At 44.8% G+C, this 21,039-nt stretch overlaps 1 protein-coding gene across 1 annotated transcript in view; it reads right to left on the bottom strand.

Moving 5' to 3' along the window:
* fam13a (family with sequence similarity 13 member A) overlaps positions 1-20,626 on the bottom strand; it is a 44,181-nt gene extending 23,555 nt beyond the window's left edge. The window contains exons 1-10 of the mRNA XM_064337905.1: positions 20,393-20,626; positions 16,703-16,892; positions 15,862-16,071; positions 14,163-14,337; positions 12,123-12,270; positions 9,663-9,731; positions 9,247-9,333; positions 9,020-9,097; positions 8,525-8,611; positions 6,929-7,095 (exon numbers count right to left, since the gene is read on the bottom strand). Coding sequence (XP_064193975.1) covers positions 6,929-7,095; positions 8,525-8,611; positions 9,020-9,097; positions 9,247-9,333; positions 9,663-9,731; positions 12,123-12,270; positions 14,163-14,337; positions 15,862-16,071; positions 16,703-16,892; positions 20,393-20,419 — 1,238 coding nt within the window. The 5' untranslated portion in view covers positions 20,420-20,626. The remainder of the gene's footprint in view (positions 1-6,928; positions 7,096-8,524; positions 8,612-9,019; positions 9,098-9,246; positions 9,334-9,662; positions 9,732-12,122; positions 12,271-14,162; positions 14,338-15,861; positions 16,072-16,702; positions 16,893-20,392) is intronic.
* Between the last annotated feature and the right edge of the window lie 413 nt (positions 20,627-21,039).

Consider the following 21,039-nt stretch of genomic DNA (forward strand, 5'->3'; position numbering starts at 1 on the left):
GTCACCATGGTAACGGGGGGAAAAAAACTGTTACCCTTTGAGAGATTCCGCCCAACTTTCACTGGCTAATGTTTAGCTAGCTAACTTGTTGATATTGGTTTTTGGTTTTGTGTTGTTTAATGTTTCCTCGCTCATTTTAAAATAATAATATAGTCGAGGCCTACCTTCGTTGTTCTTGTGTTTTGTTAATTTTTGCGATTTATTTCTAATTTCTGACTTCTCATTTACCCAGTCCGATTAGCCTTGTCCACAGAGTAGTTTAAAAATAACATGTTCAAAAGTTCATCACTCACTCTCTACTCTCTCTCTCTCTCAACAGAATCTCATGTGTTAAGGCGAGACAAGTTTATTTATAAAGCGCATTTCGTATCCAATGAGAATTCAATGTGCTTCCCAGAAGGTTTGAATACTGTACAGCAGGTGTGTCGAACTCCACAGTATTCGCAGGGCTGCAGAGTCTGCAGGTTTTCAGTCTGCTTCAGCGACCAAGTGATTCATTCACAGATGGTTTCCAAGGCCTAAGCCAGCTGTAGACTGAAAGGAAACACCTGCTGTATGTCCTACTTCATGTTAAAAGACTGAGCACCACAGCACACACGGTACAGGGGTACTGTGCAACCCTTCTGCATGAGGCACTTCTTTGTGCTGACTGTTGAAATTTGGTTTCTGTGTTAAAACACGATTTTCAGTGTTTCCCTTTTTGTTGCTGAGAAAAACTGGCAGAGCAAAGCATATGAAAAACTTAAGCAGCCACTATGAAATAGCACAAGTACAGGCAATGGGCAGTCAGAAAAATTACAAAAATCCCTCTGTAACCCTATCCTGCAGTTTCCAACCTCTCAATACTAGTTTTTTCTTTAAAGCAAATGTATTTTTTTATCCAGCGAAAAAAAACAGATTTACCTTCACTATGCAGTTCACTGGATGCAGTTGAAACAAAAAAAAAACAATGGTATAAATTCTTGGCAGAATTTTTTGAATGGACAGCTCCCCAGATATGTACAGGTATGTGTGGTACGTGCAGCACGTACCACAAGGCCTACGGTAATGAGGGACTGGCAACACAATGACCTAAATATTCACGGCATTAGTCGCATTGCAATGCGGTGTACTGGTATTGCATCCGCCGCTGAAAAAAAATAATAAACCGTACCAAAGTTCAGATCAACTGCATCAGATCAACATCAGAGCTCCCCTGATCACGTGAGTCTTCCTCTAAATAAATTTTCCCCGCATATTTCTGCAGCAGGCGTACGTGCTCTAAAAAAATTTTTTTTAAACCCAGAACTTAAGAAACCACGCATTAGGAACAAATTTCACAACACTTCTGAAGGCGAAGGAATTCATCTGGGCAAAGATTTCTATTCGCCCAAAAGAACGTTCTTACGCGGCATTAAACAGTCTGGAAAGGGAATTAAAGTAGTATGCCTGCTGTCATTAATTACAGAACGGAAATCCAGCTTACCTACAGTACTACCTTACTTGGAAAATAACACGTAGTTCATTGAGGAGTGTCTAAATGTGTTTATTTCTGTGAGGAGATGGAAAACTACCATTGCTGACCATTTGTGAGTTCTGATTTCTGATTAATACTCAACGACCTGTAAACGGCTTTTGTCCGCTTGCCGCGACTACGTGCGGTAGTGTCGTACAGCAAGTCAGCGACAATACGTTTATCGCAAAACATCTGAGAAAGTGCGTCAGCAGGTGAGAAACGGGTCAAACGAGAGAACAGCGAGCGCATAGTCGGCATTGTTGGAGGTGCTGAACAAAAAAAACCACAGCCAAGGCGCGGTGTGTGCAAAGGATTATGTGGGTTGAAAGGAAATCCACGCATGCTATTGGACAGTACATCAGGGCACGCACGCTATTGGACAATGAGCCACGCCGCAGGAAGATAACATTTTTAAGTTTCGATTCTGAAAGACCTTCCTGGGGTCAGATGATGGGTGTACCAGGCCATAGGCCATGGATACCCAAATCTGGCCTTCAAATCCAAATCCGACCCTGGTTTTCTTTCTCCCAGGAAAGTAACTGAACAATTGGTGCTACCGATTGGCCAGACCCTTTTCACACCTGACTCCCAGGTAAAGGAAGGGTGGAAAACCAGGTGTTCTCGGTCCGTGAGGATCAAGATTTGAGCAACTGGGCCAAAGGGGTAACTGTGACATGAGTTACAGTCACAAAATATTCAATTCTTCCAGCGAAGGGGGGAGTGAACAGTTGGACCACCAAATTTGCAACGGGGGACAGGGATGGTGGAGGCTCAGGCTGCCCACGGCTGCTGTCATCGTACTGTACAGGAAAGTCCACAGAATTCAAGTCACTTCAGAGGCAATTTTACCCCCCCCAAAAAAAACGCATGAGCAGTAGAATTGATGGTGTCTACTGAAATTTGAAAGGGGATGGGCTCCATTCACTGATTGCCTGTGCAGACATTAAACACCGCTTTTATTCTTCTTTTTCTACCCCTGTAAGCTTGACTAGGGTCACTATCATGTAACTTGTCTCTTGGACATAAGCCGTAAAATGTTTACCAACTGTTGTCTGGCCTTTTTTCTTATTTCTTTTTGTTTATTTATTTCTTTTTGTACTTCAAAAAAATATTGATGTAATTATGGTAACTTTTTCAAGAGAACTTATTTCAATTAATTACGGCCATCTAACATGTATATCCCATGAATATGTTACTAATTTCTTGGGTCACTGAATGGATGGATACGTTTTTTTTTAATTCCCTCTCAGGATAGTATCCCTGCTCATAACTGGCTCTCTGCTCCAGGACAGGTTCCACTCGATGGTTCAGACAGTGACCTTGACACCTCACAGCTTTGACCTCTGACCCCCGGGGGCTCAAAGCCTACAACAATGCGTTGCCCTGAGCGCCAAACTCACGCCAAACTGTCAAGTTCCTCTGACTGCGGGGTTTCAATGAGCCTCTCTCTACACCCCCACCAGTTACATCACGCTCGGGCGGCCATTTTCCTCGAGCACTGTTGACAGGTAAACATTAGCCCCGGGATAACTTTTATCCACTTCCCAGCTGTGAGTGAAATATGAGGGTGACACAACTGTGCCGTAAAAAATAAAATAAATAAAGGGCTTTTTTTTTGTCCTCGCACGGCTTGTCATCCTTACGCAATTTTTACATTCAGAGTCACAGCACATTCCGTTATGTATTTTATTTAACCTGCTTATGGTTCTCAGTAATATAGATTAGTGATAAGAGCATCGTGTCTAGTTTACATTACAGCCATATAAGACTTTTTGGCCTGACATATCTACCTAATGAATACATGCAAATGCAATATAAAGTGATGACAAGCTTAAAGACCCTCAAAGAGAAGGTTAAATTAATTAAATAACTCCAGAACACACCTATCTGATGCGGGGGATGGAATGACAAACTTTTGAGTAGTGAGTTACCCTCTCTGAGCACCATACTAACTACTAATGAACTGGGCAGGATGCTCTTAATATAAAACAGGTTGTTTCGATCCTGGATGCTGATTGGCTGAGACCACGTTCTATATCGTAACAGTCATTCAAACAGCCTGTCAGTAAACAGTATCACTCCTTGCACAAACCGTTACTCACCAAATAAGTCAAAATTACAAAATAAATAATACATCTCATAAATTAATTGATTCTATGCATTGTAACCGTTTTTTTATAAGCAATATGGAACGAGAGGCCATGCTGTCTCGTGAATATAGTCACAGCTACAGGTGGTTGCCAGCACTCCACTTCACGCTGTGCCTGACAACTCCCCTGTAGCTGTGACTGTATTCACCATACAGCACGGCCTCTCGTGCCATATTGCATAAGTAAACGACGAGTTCACAAAGCTTCCTGGACCCGCGGTACACTGGTGGTATGGCCCCAGAACTCTGGGCCAATCACCACCCAGAGCTCAGTCGCGCGCGGAGTTCACGGCTGCCCGCGAGAGACACCTTCGCTATTTCACACGCCAGCGAGACTTCAGCGGGGACACCTCCGAACTTTCATCGAAATACGGCCTCACTGGATGGACAGCAACACGTTTCATCTCCTGATTCACCAACTTTAACGCTGCCAGATGCCAAACATACTTCAGTGCTCTTACAGGTCCTCGTGTTTTACACACAGTTACTGAACATAAACTATATTCATGTTCGGGTAAAAATATATACTATATTGATATATATATAATTTAAAAATATAGAATATACATTTTTTGTATATTTGTTAGTATATGGTTTCTATAGCTACAGGACTATTAGAACGTAAAACTGTACATTCTTAAGACATATACCCTGGAACCTGGCGGTGAGCCACAGGGTGCAGACAGAGAGAGGGGTGCAAACGAGAGCGATGAACTTCAGCTAAAGGTCACACGGATCAGCAGTCACACATCCTCATCAGTGGACAATCGAGCCGCGCGAGTGGCTGGAGCTTCAGCCAATCAGAGCGTCCGGTTAGACCTTTTTTCTTTCTTTTTTTTTTTTTTTCCTCCCTCAAACGTCACGGCCACTCTTATCAGAAACCCTACACCTGCCCCCCCCCCAGCGTGGCCCTGGAGGTAAAACGATCGAGCCGAAGATTAACGGCCTCTCGGATGAAGAGGAGACAGCTGCCGCCACTAAAACCTGCGCGGAGAGGCAGGTGACACGGCTTGGACCGCCGCAGAGGAAAGATTCAACGAAATCTCCGCCTGAGACCCGCACTCATTTAGCCTTGCCTTGAGGAACCGGTCCATTTCTTTTTTTTTGCCACTGGAGAAACGAGAAATTAAATAATATTAATGTTTCTGTGTGTGTGTGTTTTTTTTTAAGACACAGGACAGACTGTAAATATATGACCGTGCTTCCCAAAGGGGAAAGGTCTCTATTCCTGGGGTGCTTAAATACAAGCACACATAAAGCCCTTTTTCAAATTACAGTTGATGAGTGTGTATGTGCGTGTGTGTGTGTGTGTGTATGTGTGCGTGTATTTTGGACATTACCAGCAAACGTAAGGAGCACTGGTAGTAAACCAGGAAACCCCTAGCTGGTATTTCAAGAAACTCCTCCATCTCCTTTAACACCAGACGGTCTGCCAGGTGTGCAGGCAACCACAACAACCCGCACCTCAGCGATTCTGCCATGACCAGATCCACAACACCTTAATCTACCTTCGGCTGCTGACAGGAAGCAAGCACACTCACCAGTGGAGGGGACGGACACGGAACACCCCTCAAGCGTCTCTGAACCACGCACATATCTCTCTCTCTCTCTCACTCTTATACATACAGGCCGAACGGGTGGAAAATTCACAGAAACTTTGCCTTGGAGATTTTCCATAGAAGCACCAGCAGGGTTTTATCCTACGTTGAAATGTCTAAAGTGGGCCTAAGTGAATGTCTAAGTGAATGCACAAAATAATTTAAATACATTTAGGAGTCATTTGTGTAGATTAGTGAAAGTTAAAAGGTTAACACTGTACCTGTAAGTTTTGAGTGACAAAAATGAAATGCATTTCAAAACAAAATACCACTATTCCTGTAGAATGGCCCCTTACAATGTGTTAATCCTGCAGTATATTTCCCCCCAAATCCTGGCACTTACAAAGTGTAACCCTTCAATAAATATTTACATTGTTCCAATTTTTTATTTTTGCCCTACATCTTAATGCATTGCGGTGGTCTCCTGAAGACTTCACAGAATAGACTTGAAGACTTCTGAAGACTTTAGAGAACTTTGCATTCTGAATGTAGCTAAATATAGGGAGACAACGCATCGAGTTGACAGTGGCAGCAAAACGAGACAGGTATGCCAAGTCATCACCTAAGACCTATTTTGAGCCAGGAAAAACCCTGCACCAGCTTGGAATTTTTTTTGTGAATTTCCTCCAACTACAAGAGCACACACTATCATATAATACCTTATTTTCTCTTACAAGCAGGACCTCCCTTAAAATGACTACCAGACGATGATGATTCTCAATTCTCAATTTTTAACTTTTTAACTTTAAAAAAAAATCTCACGATACCACGATGCCATACCTAAGACTCGGCCTGTTTTTGTGCTCCCAAGGTTCTGTGCACACGCCTGACCCCTGACCTCTGGGGTGAGTGATTGGTTCTCTGTAACAGTGATGAGGTAGCCTGCATGCAAAGACCACCTTTTGATCACATGAGCATCCGGGCAAAAAGAGCCTTCTACCTCCCAAGATCAGGCTCTTCTACACATAAACAAGTGCTTCTGGGGGACACGGTGCATTTTTTACACTCAACAGGAGTGACATTTGTGATATTAGTTTGGCTGTTTCCATGTTTTTCCAGTGTTTTTTAACATGAAAGAATTTCATCCATATTAATTTTGAGGAAAAATGGCTAGCCTATAGTTCTATGTACCAAATTGCTAGCCTATGCTAATTCACTAGCTAATGTACAAGATGCTTATGTGGGTGTGTGCATGTGTGATTTTTACATGATTAGGTTACTTGAATGAATGCTGTTTGTATTGTGTATGTGATGGGCTGGTATCGTCTCTGATTGGCTTCTCTCCTTTAGGGAAATGTGTATTCTCCATTAAAAGTAAGATTGTTGCTGACAAAACCTTATCTTAGTGGCTGCACACGCACATACACACACACAACCTGACACAAAGTATACAAACAATGCATAAGTGCACACACACACACACAAGTACACACACACACACACACAGTACACAAACAATGCATAAGCATACACAATTGCACAGGTACACACACACACACACCCTAGCACACGCACACACATACAAATACGCACGTACACAATATAGACAAGCAATGCATATGCACACACAGTACATGCACAAGTAGACATACACACACACGGGCACATACGAGTTAATCAATCCTCATGTAACCATACATCTCACACGAAAGCCAGCTCAGTTTGCAGACAGTGCAACACGCTAACCTGCTCAGACTCTCTTTGACTCTGACAGCGGTGACGTCATCGCTGGACGTCTCCATCTCCTCCCGATTCCTAGCCCTGGGCACGGGAACGCGGAGCTGCGGAAGACCCTCGGACCGAACGGGCTGGGGCACGTCTCGCGATGCTTCCTCACACCGCACCTTCCTCACCTGTGGGACAGAAGCCAGAATTCACCCCATGCAGGTAAACAGAGTGCCACGCCCTCCTCTCTGCGCAATCAGACAGGTAACCTTTGCCCAGGTTACAGTTACACTGCACACACGATTCCTTGACACCGCAAAGAGGAAAAAAAAAAAGAATTATGTCTAAAAAAAAAAGAAAGGTTATTACAGAGAGCCCTGTTTATCTTACCTTCCTGCTAACAAGTTGTAGCTGGCATGAGTGCTGGTGTTTGGAGTATCTAAAGAAACGCAGGCTAATCACAACCATATTCCTGTTCTTCTTCTTCATCATCCTCTTTCGCTGATACGAGCTATCGTATGCTATCGTGCAGGGAGCGCCGCCGATAACAGTAGCGACGGAGGTCAAGACACAGTTAAACGAATGAGAAGCGCGGCACTTGTGAGTGTGGGGGGTTCTCAATTAAAAAAAAAAAAGGCATATATATTGGCGATTGAGAAGAGTGTGAGACAGTTTGGGTGTGAGAATAGCGGGAATATAATTAAAGATCAGAATTTGTTAAAAACCTGACAGAACTGTGAGGTCTCTGCTCTTTGGAGATCAGTGTCAGTCTATCAGTGAAGTTCACGTGAGAACTGCAGAAATAGGACAGTAGTGGCCAATCGCAGTACAGCCTTTTAGCATCCGAGGCTAAGCTTTTAGTCCGGGAAGAGTGCAGAGTTAAGGGGACGGTTATTTAGACACAAACGCATTAATTATCGGAACACTGTGGCCGCGCGCGTCTGCTGTGCGGTTAGACCCATTTGAACACTCCGCTTCTGAAATCAGGCCGCGGGACACGCGTGCTGCGGTTAATCAGATGACCCACACAGAGAATGCACTTAATGAGTTACCCTCTCTACCATCCCGCGGGCTTAGATTTCACACTCGAGTTCGTTTTTTACACAACGCTTAAAAACAAGATTTTCCACCCACTGTAAATATTTAACACTTTAACACAAGGGATTAAGGACAGGGGTATACAAGGAGCACAAATAATGTATTCAGTTACTGTGAATCATGGGTAATACCATCTGATAAATGAGTCTAAATTTATTTATTTACTTACTTATTTAATTAACTTTATTACATTTCATCACAGTTTTGCACCCATGGGGGAGGAATCTGCTCAGATTTTTTTGTTGCTCACAAACTGCAAGGCAACTCTTTATGTGACAAAGTAGCCTCACAGGTGAAACAGAACCGTTTACAGGCGAAATGTTGACATTACAAGTAAATGGAAACTCAGAGGTGAAATCATTGACCTCACAGATGAAACTGAAACTTTCACAGATGAACTGGTGACCTTACGGGGTGAGACCGAGACTTTACAAGCCTTACAGCTGAGGAAAGGTCAGCGCTTATCAGGCTGAAAATGAGCGATAGCAAGATGAGAGTGAATATCTGATTAGTGATTACCTTCTTTTTCCTAGGTGTGGAGGTCAGAATTTCCTCGCCCGATTCCTCGACAGGATCCAGGTTTTCAGCCTGTGTGCTGCGTGTGGTCTGAAACGAAACCCGGGTTTTATTCGGGGTTTAGCTAACCTGGGGTCCATCTCAACACCGTTTAATTTCTGTTTCCATATTTCATAAATTATATATTTTAGAAATATGGAACTTCGGGAAAACAGACCTTGCCTGATTCACTCAGCACTGACAATGTTTTTGTGACCATTGTAGTTATTACATACTTACAGGTATATTGCATCAGGTACATGCAATATTAAAGGTGATAGTTGGATCACATTTCAGACATGCTTACGATATACTTATGGCCACTGCATTGCAGACCGTACTGAATTCTGGGTAAAAATGTTGGGGATGCTCTGTCACAGGGCGGTCAGTTATACGGGTCGCTATGGTGACAAGATTAGGGAACCTCTCCCCTAGAGAGAATGTTTACCGCTAATTTACCTTCTTTTTTCTGGGAGTAGATGTGAGGATTTCTATGGCTGATTGCTCCACGTTTTCAGGCTTTGCGATTTGGGCAGTCTGTGAAACGCACATCATTCACTCCTTCAGTTTTTATTCAGTTCAATTCAATGAATTTAGAAAGGAGCTAAAATTCAATTAATTTAGAGAGAAGTTAAAAATATGACACCCCCCACCAAGCCTCTTATTTATCTCAGCGCATCGATTACCTTCTTTTTCCTTGGGGTGGGTGTCGGGGGTTCAGTGGCGGATTCTCCAAGCAAATCCACATTTTCAGTCTGGGTGCTCAGTGCAGCCTGAAGGAAAATCAGCATTTGTTCCATTAGCAATTAAATTTTGTACCCTGTACAGGACATGAGTGTCTGGTCTTAAGCCCCAGAACCATATGTACATTCTGCTATGCTGAAACCTACGCTACAAGGAGGACTCAATGAAGATAAAAGAAATTATATTTTTGGAAATATTTTTCCCAGCAATCTTTGCATTAAGTTTACTGCACAGAGTACAAACACATAAAAATACGCATGCACAAATGCAGACATGCACACAATTACATGCACACCACATTCCGACACACACACACACACACATGCAGGCACACATGCACACACACACACACATTCACCTTTTTCTTTCTGGGAGTGGGCACCTTGTCAGCAGGTGACTTCAGCTCTGCTCTGTTCTCCTGAGCCTCCTGTGGAAGGGGAGGGGCCAGAGCAACAGGTAAGAAATTCAGCATCACTCAGGAGAAAGGGCTGGAGGGCGGGGCCAGAGAAACAGGTCCGTAATGTACATCACTCAAGAAAAAGGGCTGGTGGGAGGGACCAGAGCAACAGGTCCGTAAAGTACATCACTCAAGAGAAAGGGCTTGTGGGAGGAGCCAGAGCAACAGGTCAGTAATGTACATCACTCAAGAAAGGGTTGTGGGAGGGCCAGAGCAACAGGTCAGTAATGTACATCACTCAAGAGAAAGGGCTGGTGGGAGGGGCCAGAGCAACAGGTCCGTAAAGTACATCACTCAAGAGAAAGGGCTTGTGGGAGGAGCCAGAGCAACAGGTCAGTAATGTACATCACTCAAGAGAAAGGGCTTGTGGGAGGAGCCAGAGCAACAGGTCAGTAATGTACATCACTCAAGAGAAAGGGCTGGTGGGAGGAGCCAGAGCAACAGGTCTGTAAAGTACATCACTCAAGAGAAAGGGCTGGTGGGAGGAGCCAGAGCAACAGGTCTGTAAAGTACATCACTCAAGAGGATCCAACAGTAACAAAGCCCACCTTATTCAACAGCTGAAGCAGGGCTGCCTAACCCTGTTCCTGGAGATCTGCCATCCTGTAGGTTTTCTATCCAACCCTAACAAAGCACATCTCATTGAACAACTAGAGATCTTGTTGCGCTGCTGATTCGTAGAATCGGGTGAGCCAAATTAGGTTTGAAAAGAAAACCTGCAGGACGATAGATCTCCAGGAACAGGGCTGGTTACCGATGTCCCAGACAGTGTCACCATGAGCATGTTTGCCAGGAACGCTTCCATTTACAGTCCCTTGAGGCATTTTCCAGGTAAATACGTGATAAAAAAAAATACGTGAAAAAAAAAATAGGCAAATACTAAGAAACTAAAAGCTAAAATACTCAGAAACACCGCCTCTATTACCTAACAATTCAAGTGACTACCTTGTAGTTGTCAAAGAGCCTGAGTTCACTTGTGCACTTTAAAGGAATTCAGATAATGTTTCCTGGAAACGGCTCTATTCGAGAGTAAAAAGCCAGTTCATGAACAGAGTGATGAGCAGAACGCTAGGGAGAGCACAGCCCCAGGGGCAAAGGGAGGTCAGAGCCATGCATGCTGCACACGGGGGTTCATCTTTCCTGGGGAGGGTAGGCACGTGCATCAGGCACAGACGGCCCAAAACCAACGGTTCAGTACCACACAGCCGGAGGAAATTTTTTTAAATGAGTGATAGATGGTTTGTTGATCCAAAAAAAAAAATCCCTCAAACCTCAGGTACTAAAATTATGTTGGCCATAAATTCTGCTAATAGTGAGCAATGTCGGCTGATGCTGACCTGCTCTAAGAGGATCTGCGCTAGGGCCACCGTGCTCCCCCTACAGCTGAGGGAGGGAACTGCAGCGATGCAACAGGCCTAACAGCTGCGACTGTCCATCCAAAAAAAAAAAAAAGACATCTAAACCATCTCTGTGACAAAGCAAAACGCAAGGTCACAGGTTAAATCTCGGCTTTACTGTAAGTATTTTTTTGTGTGTGTGGCTGTAACCCCCTCAGGGAACTGACTTAATGCGGGACGAAGCTGAAACATTTCAACAATCTGTTATTTTTGGCGACGTCGTGTTCGCGCGGCGACCGCAGGTCTTGCTCAGCCAGATTCCGTACTGGCCTGAGCGGGATCTGGAGCGACACCCGGGCCCCAACAAAAAACAGCGGAAAAACACCAGGGCTTCCTGGCCGCATGACTGCACTCAGGATGCGTTCGTGGCTGATCTGACTGAGTCCACCATCTTACCCTTACTGGACCCAGCTCAGGGACCCAGGAGTCTCCGTCCAGCTGTAATGGAGCCGAGCAAAAACAAGCCCGATGTACAAACAGGGGGCTGGAGTTGCCTAAATCTACTGCTGAGTGAGAGGCGGGAAGATGCGTCAGTCCGTCCGAACGCGAGACACAAGCACATTGCGGCCCGTAAGTATTTTGACAGTGACCCAATTTTTGTTGTTTTGGCACTTGTACTCCAGCACACTGGATATTGAAATGAAACAGTGAATATGAGGTTAAAGTGCAGACTTAATTTAAGCGTATTTACATTCAGTTTTAGAGTATTTATATCCAGTGATCCATGTAGAAATTACAGCCCTTTTTTAGGGGACCATAAGTAACTGGGCAAATTAACATAATCTTAAAGTAAATTGTTGTGTTTAGTTCTTGGTATTATTTCTATGTGCTGCATCTGTGACTACTGAGGTTATTCTAATAAATGCTAATACTAATATTTATGAAAATATTGAATTATTTTGTTGTAAATTAGCAATCATTATGATGAGGGTTTTATCCAATGTCATGGTAAAACAGAACTCACCTTGACAGTGATGACGTCCGAACAGTTCTCTTTGGGGTCTTCAACGTTGACATCACTCTCAAAAATGGCGCTGTAGTTCTGGATGAGTTTCACCATGATTTTGTTACACAAGTTCTGTTCCTTAATCCCATCGAACCCTGGAGAAACACTGAGACACGCGCGCACACACACACACACCACACACACGCACACACACACACATACAAACACAGATTAGTATCAAGGGTGGGAAATGTATTTAATTCAGGTGATTCTAACCAGAAAAGAAAAAAAAAACGAATTCTGCCAGATGCACAACATCAGCAGTATTTTTCTGTCATCTTACGCACACACCTGGGGGGGGGGTGTCTTGTTGCGACAGCTGCATCAACGCAGACGAGGTGCCACGTCATTAGCGCTTAGCGGACAGAGAACAAGCCGTACAGAAGCGGCCAGCCAGTCCTGTGTCTCACCGGCCACCGATAGCCTCCTAGCACCCTCCGGACACACGCTAAGAGGCTATGTGCACACTGCCAGGATAACCTTACACGGCACACACACGCCGATTTATTCTTAGAGTGACAGTAACCCTCCGAGCTCCTCGGTTACCCGGCTGCCTGGAAATCTACACAAGTAGGAGGGGCTTTCCCGTAAAACCGACCGTTAACCCACCGCAGCCATGTAAACATCTGACTCCTGCACTTCACAACGAGTCTTTCAGCGTCTTTTATATTCCATAGTTTTACTGATGGAAAGTATCGATATGAAATTGTGTGTGTCGGTGCTTGTATGCACATGTTTTTGTATACACACACACACACACAGGCACACACATACAGCACAAAGGATGTGAAAAATAAGAAATGTAACCCTCGAGAGGTTTCTGTGGTTTGGTTAGCTATTGACGTCCAATAAAATGTCAAAGCTTGGAAAGTAGCAATCATGTGACCGCGAGGCTAAATGAAAGCAATATTAGGAGCCCAACTGCTATCAGCCTCGACAAACAAGTTTGTCACATAGCTACCAGAGCTCTGATTACACGGCAGGATAACACCGTCGGCAGGTGCAAACATGGCAACCCTTAACCTGGTGGCTGACATGCAAGCACATAATCAATCACCGCACTTCCTGAACTGGGCAAGTCCAGTAAGCTCAGTATTCAGCGTGCTTCTGATCGACAGTGTCAAATACCTTTGCCTGCTGCTGATATTGATTACTGTCAATAACAATAATGTTAATTAATAATGAATTCAGTTAATAATTCAGTTCTCCTTTAGGGCCGCATGTGGGCTTCAGTGCCAGAGGTTAATGGGAGAGAATTATGTTTTATGATCGCAGTGAAACGTATCCTAAAAGGACATAAGAACAGCTGTCAGATGTGATTGATGGGCTTATCAATAAATTTAGCTAAAATGTCAGAACACATAAATTACTAGGCTTAATTAATTAATTAATTAACAGATATGGCCCTACTTGCCCACCCCTGTTCAACATGCTCAAGCTGTTTATGTAAGAGGCAAACTTTATCAGTGTGTGCAGAATGCTCGTCAGGACTAAAATTGTCTCAGTGACGCGGTGGCTTGCAGCTTCTGGTGAGCAGTTACACTGTAATCCCAGTCTGTTCCACACACCATTCAGCTCTATTTGCATTCTGTGTGTAAATGGGTCAGGACTGCAGTTGCACACCGGAATCCATAAATAAGACCGCAATTTCATTTCCTGCCAGCAGGGGGTGATGATGGGACAAATCTCTGTTGCTCAACCAACACTGGCTATGAGAAAAATCTAAATCAAAATGGGACATTCAAGCTTTGATAGACCACTTTGAGAATCAAACACATCATAGAATTTACGGACTCAGCAGGGACTTGGTTCTGTTTTCTAAACACACGGAACTTTGTGTCTTTTGTGGTCTGTGTCTGTCTTTTCTTCCTCTATCTTTTTTTTTTTTCACGAAAGAGAAGCAGACGGCGGTTAAGTTGCGGCTGTGTTTTGGTGTGGGAGTGCGGCGGTATCGCTCTCTCTGCCTGGGACGGGACGGGCGCTCTGCCGGGGACTCACTGGAAGACATTGGGCCCGAACACGGTGGCCAAGTTGAGCGCGGTCATGCGGTTGTCCAGGTGACGAGACTCCACTTGGGTGAGGAAGAGGCACAGGTACTTCAGCAGGTTGTAGTGAAGATCAGGCAACTGCCGCAGAATCTCCTTTATGGCTCTGGACTGATCTCCACCGCACTCTGCAATGATATTCATATTAGTATACATAAACATAAACACACTTCTCTAAGCCTAACTCCACTCTGTATCACGTGTTCATATTCATATTAACATAGAGAAATACTACTTTGATCCCCACTGCACTCTGTAAAAACACATATTCATACTAATTTTAGCATACAGAAACACTTCTCTGATCCTAACAGCACTGTGTAATAATATTCATATTAATACTCATAAAGAGAAACACTACTCTGACCCTAACTGCACTCCACAATAACACATATTCATATTAAGGGGGGGTGGTGGGGGGGGTACATTTATCTTCACTGCATTCAACTCAAAACTGCAAGTCACTCTACAGCGAGATTATGTTTTCCAATGCATATTTATATAGAGCAGAGCTGTCCAATCTTATCTCTGACTGGCCAGGGTGGTGCAATCCTTCTCACACCGGCTCTAAAATCCCACATTCAACTAACCAAATATGAATCGTGTTCTTTAATCATGTTTGTTGAATCAGGTATTTTAGCGGTGATTTGGAACAAAAGCCTACAGGTAGTACAAACAGCCATTCTTTCAAAGGTTTGGATACCCCTGATATGGCGATACAGAACTGTACTGTGTTACTAAACACCCAGGCTAAGATACCCAGGCAAAGGGCTTCTACAGGTAGAGCAAACACACGTCCTCAAACAGTGAACAGAAGAGGGATGTGTGTTCAACTTAAATTTATTTATTTTTTCCCCAGTGACACTTCACTAAACCCTAGTTGCTGCAAATTAGTTCTTTGACCAGAATAATTCTGGAATGCTAGCAGTACTGTTTACATCTGCACATAAATATATCACATAATTTTTCCATTACAGCATAATATGAAGATGGGGATTAGTACCTAGTACATTTCCATTAAAAAAAGAAACAAACATTTGAATGTAGGAACACTGTGTACAGTTCATGCGGTCATACGCAGACAAGGCAGATGGAGTTATGATGTCATAATTAGTAGGTCAAAGGGGAATGGAGGGAGATGCAGTGTTTAGCTGGTGGGGGGTGGGGGGGGGGGCATTGATGGAAGTGCACAGACAGATCTGCAGCTGTCACGGGCCAAACAAGCTGCAGCAGGAAGTGGTGATGAAACTAAGAGCAACAGCGAAGGCAGCAACAGGACCAGGAGCAGCGGCTACAAACTGTGAGAGTTACGAGCACGACAACCCATTTTTCATCCCTGCTCTTGGAGGAAATTGCTCCCGCGGTTTTATTAACTGTGTCTTGAGTTATTGAAAAAAAAAAAACCCCATTAAGCGGTGATCCCGAACTCACAAAGGACAAGACCTCCTGCAGTCGAAGGAGAACAGTTTGTACTGTGTGTGTGTGTGTGTGTGTGTGTGTGTGTGTGTATGTGTGTGTGTACATGCGTGCATGCCTGTGTGTGTGTATGTATGTATGTATGTGTATGTGCGTGTGTGTGTGCGTGTGTGTGTATGTGCATATGTGTGTGTGCGCGTGTGTATTTGTGTGTGTGTGTGGGTGTAGTCTCTCACCCTGGTACAGTTGCAGTAGGCCAGGCTGTACAGACGCGGTGATGAGGCCCCCTGGCAGGTCTCTGAGGAACTGCTTCAGCAGGCTGGCCACCGTGCAGGCGTCCTCCTCCTGCCGCAGGTCCACCTCCCCTCCGCTCTCGAACCTGAGTCTCAGCCCCTCCACAGCCCTCACGTTACCATTGACCCGGAACAGGCCCTCCTGCTGCAGAGCTGAGGGGAGTGGGGGGAGAGAAAGGGGGGATAGAGGGTAAGGATGAGAGAGACAGAAACATTACAAGAACATAAAATACATGTTTATGTTCCAACATTGCCCCCTAGTGGCCCAGGAGTGCAAATGCTAGAACATAAATGTGTGCTGATGAATTAGGAGAAGCAAACTCTACCTCACCACTCATCTTAAATAAATCTGATGGTGCTGAAAATTTTTCTCCCACAACATTCCCTGAGTGCCCCGCCACCTCTAAAAACAAGTATAAAATAAAACTACTCTCTAAAATAAAACATTCTTTAAAATCAAGAAGATCTTCAAACACGTTTTGAAAAACTAAGCCACCAATTTCAGAACTCTGTAAGTCCTTTCAAGATCCAGTCACACAAGCCTTTTTTCAAAGTTTGCTGTTTAAAAAAACCTCAAACTGATTGCCGACAGAGATACTCAGGGTGAGGGCAGAATGTGCTCTTCATGCTATGCATTGTCAATCACTAACTTATGTGAACCAATCCAAGCACTTATGCACACTGACAGCAGAACGCTTTGATTGGTTAAGATCAGCAAATCGGCTCACGGCACGTCAGAGCTCAGCCAATGAGGGCGCTCATGTTTTGGCGGCTTCCTCCTTACCGTGCTCCCTCAGGAACTCCACCATGCTCCTCACGGGCAGGGGTATCCCATCTCTCAGCAGCCCCACCTCCCCCAGCTCCGACAGGGACACCCCGAAAACCTTCCTCCCGTCGGCGGGCCTGGCCCGGATCAGGGGCAGCTGTGCCATCCTCTTCATGTCCTCCTTGATGTGCACGGCCGCCCTGTTGTGCTGGGGAGAGCAGAGGAGAAGGGCACAGTCCACCACAGGAACCATGATCAACCCCCTGTCCCCCGAAACGGGACCCCACATCGGCGTGGAGCGGAGCGGAGCGCTCCACTTCCTGTTCCAACTTCCTTCAGGGCACTGAACGCTCGCGCGAGCGCAGCAGGAAGGGAAGAGGCATGGTCCGGTAACCAAGACACACACCGGTTGCCAGGGTGTCGGTATCCAGGGGAGTGGCCTTGAGCAAGGTGCAGGCAGGAGCACATGTAGAATCGCAGGGGAGTGACTGTGGAGTTAGACGAGGACAGGACTGAATGGGCTCGGCTTCCGACAACTGATTTGTTTGCTTTATTTACTGATTATCCTGCTTCTACTGCAGGGGTTGGACAAGCCTGGCATTGGAGAGCCGGTGTGTGTGCAGGGTTTTTCTTCCTGCCAGTTCCCCTGGCTAAATGACCTGTTTTTACACCAACACTGGTTCACTCGTAGATTAGAACACAGCAATACATCTTGTATAGGGGCACAAAAACAGTCTTCATCAGTCATTCAAATGTAACTAAAATGTCAGATGGCGTAGATATGAGGGCAAATTAAGTCGTTAAGGCCATAACAGATAGGAGGCAGTAGTACACAGATACTGGTTATTGGTCTTCACAAAACAGCTACCGACAGGCACAACACTTTCATCCAAATTTAGCAAACCCATTCCTTTTTTTATAAAAGAACACCTAAAACATGAAACAACATTTGGTCACATATTCGATTATTATAATTATAATTATGATTATGAAATAAGATCGCAAATAAAAACTAACAAAGCTGGGGCACAAATCTTTTGGTTCATTTTTATATTTTCTGGAAAAATGTCTGAAATATGTACGATACCCTATCTGTCCACGTATCCAGGCTTTTGCTCTAATGGTTAAGTATCAGAACAATGGAGTCATTTTACACACACATCACCGACAGGCTGTCTAAGGTTCAGCAACAGGTGGCGCAGGGCGACACCGGCCTATCAGGATGTTTGCAAGCCTTCCCATAATGCCCCTCTGTGACTCAGCAGGCTGACAGAACCATGTGTCCATCGCTAAACCCGCTTCACACAGGTGTTGTTGTCTGTCACTCCTTATGCTCTGGTCCTTCTCAATGAAGGTGCACACGTTCACGTCACCTACCGAGTAAGCACTCCACAGTGTAGTGCAAAAAACATTCTGAAAAATTAAGAGTTGCAAATATGTGCATTTGAAATATACACTTCCAGTACACTGGTCACAAACATGCACACATTTTGCTATGAATAATTTCCTTTTCAAAGTAAGCAGGTGTTTAGATTTCATACAGTGAAGAGGGATCTGACACTTTGGAACAGAATATAGTGTGGGACCGTGGTGTATTAATTTCAGTTTGTAAATAAATGTAGACCATTGTAAATTATGTACATTTTGCTGTCCAGCGTGTGCGTGAGTGTGAGTTTGTTTATGTGTGCGTGTGGTAGTCTGCATGTATGCAAACCCTGGTGCAGATGCTAGTGAGATAAGCCAGTCTGAGCTGACTGAATCCACCCTTCACAAACAGATGCCCCTCAATCTGTCCTCTTCCCCTCCATGAGATTTACCCCACAGACTCTGCCGAGAGTTTAGCGTATTAATCCCAGTTTCCCCGCACATCTTTCCTTCCCTCTCTCTTCTCTGTTCCGACCCTCATCTTTTTCCCTCTCTCTTCCCTCCTCTGTCCCTTCCTCTCCCCTCCTTTCTCTGCTCTTCTTTTCCTCTCCTGTCTTCAGAACAGAACCTCTCTTTGTCCTCTTCCCACTCATCAGCAGCCGTACTTAAACGCAGCACTTTTTTTGTAACCACGGTACTTCCCCCTTCATGAGACACCCCTCAAAGAAAATTTAAAGATGACAGTAGAAATTGACAATTGGAATTTAGAACACTTAATTGGGTAGTAATTATTGGAATAATTGGAATTTTAGCTCTACGCTGAAGAGTTTTCATTGGCCGGTTCTGGCCTCGCTCGTGGCTGGTGTTTAGTTCGTAGAACATGGCCGCTACATTCGAATGCAGTGCTCTCACCACACCAGTGAGGTCTGAGCTGGCAGCTCTGAAAGAGGTGCATAGCAGGCCACGGGCATAGCCTGGTGAGGGAGGATTCGAGCTGGCAGGACTTTCCCCATCTCATCAGGCCAATGACTGCCACAGAGAGCGTGAGTGTTTGTCTGCACTCTCTCCAATCGACAGAGGACATTGCAGCAACAAGATTGAGATAACTGAAAAAATGGGCCATAATTTCATTTATTTAAAAAAAATGTTTAAAAAAAAAAAAAAACATAATTACAGTAATAATTGGCGGATGGTTAAAGAGAATTCCTAGTTGCCAGGGGATTTCTCAAAACAAAAACCGTTTCCATTGGCTCCTTTTGTATTTGTGCTGAGCCAGCGCTGTCTCGCTCGGGGAATATCTGAATAGTTTTTATGTCTGCGCTTCCCTGACAGACTGGGTGGTCTGAAGGCTCATTCCCTGGGTCCTAAACCACGCTCAGCCCTCCTAGCAGGTCCCGGCATGCTCAAAAATTGTCCCGCCCCTCCCTCCGTCACTCTCTCTCTCTCTCTCTCTCTCTCTAAGCTCAGAATGGAACCGGAGGGCCTGAACTCTAAAAACAGACGTGTGCCTCGATAGAGGGACCCCTTACAGCAAAAACGCTTCTGTTTAGTACTTAGGGAAACAAACAATTTGACACGCGAGAGCGAAAAGCAGGGCCAAAACCTGAAATTGCAAGAGGTTTATCAGAGAAACTGTTTTCCTTTCAGTGAATAAGCACAAGTAACGGACTGAAAGCAATATTGTTTACATTCATGCATTACGTTGAATTACACCCACCCGAGTTACATGTGAGCAACAATGCCAGACCGGGCAAACAACTTTCCCTTTCAATACTGTGGCTGACAACATAAGTTAATGGACAGTGAAAAGACATGATTAATTCCATTAAGAATTAATTCCATTTTTTTTTTTGGCATAATACAATAAATGACTGCATTAACTATTTAAAATGTGTCGGCGTACATTGCATTTCTTTCCCCCCTAAGTTGTTTCAGGAACATTGACTCATACTAATGAGGGATACAGGGTGGTAACCATGGATTTTGTGGTTTACAGTCCACTGCATATGTGCCATAAAATCTAAACTGAACTGAAAATAGCAAATGTCCGCTCTCGCATCTGTCCTTATGCATAACAGTAAACAACTTTAAGAAGCACTGGACATAGTGAAAGTTAGTCACATCTTCAGTGGTTAAACAGGAGGCCCAGTGAACAGGGCTGGCAAGAGACTGTGAACAACCAGATGCCCACAGAGGACTAAAGCAACACACAGAGCCAAGCCGCATGTCATAAACCTCCCCGTCACAGTTCCAGCGTAAAAAGTGAGAAACCAGGGGGGAACTGCAAACACAAACTCAAGACTGTCCCCTGCGTGCCGATTCGCAGTGCCTGCTGGTACTTACACAGATGGTGAGCGCTCCTGCCCCCATAGTTTTCTGGAAGAGCGCGGGGAGAGGGGCGAAGCTGTTGGCCCCACGGCCCCACTCAGAGGATCCCAAAAAAAGGCACCACCGCACACATCAGCCCCTCTGACGGAAGGCGACCGGGCACGCAGAAGTGCTCTCAAACCGTGGGCGGCTGAGCCTCCAAGCCTCCGAGACAAAGACCCAGCGCCCTGGAAGAGTTTGCTGCTCTGATTTTACAACCCCGGCCAGACTAGCCTCCTCCAGCCTGAAATCTGAGCCCTGCGCCGCTATTGGCTGGCCAGCCCCGTCATGTGAGAAGCAGGGCTGAAACTTCAAGGGAATGGGGGGGCTGGACCAAGTTTGCTAGGGGGAGAGGATGCAGTTAGAGGAGAAGCAGTGAAGTAATGATGAAGGGAATTTAAATACAATACAATGGAGTGTCCATATAACCTCTGTTCTAGAGAAAACAGAAAAGGCTAGAAAATGGCATGAAATGTCTCAAACTAGGTCATTCTGGGTTTATGAAGCAGGAACTGTGGTCCTTAAATGCTGCTATTGCTTTGGGCAATAATTCTCTTATCCTACACAAACGCTTCAGTTTGTTTGGGATGGGCTATTGAATATAAATTTAAGAGGCTGCATTG

The sequence above is a fragment of the Anguilla rostrata genome, chromosome 5 (assembly GCF_018555375.3).
Source record: "Anguilla rostrata isolate EN2019 chromosome 5, ASM1855537v3, whole genome shotgun sequence".
Classification (NCBI taxonomy): Eukaryota; Metazoa; Chordata; class Actinopteri; order Anguilliformes; family Anguillidae; genus Anguilla; species Anguilla rostrata.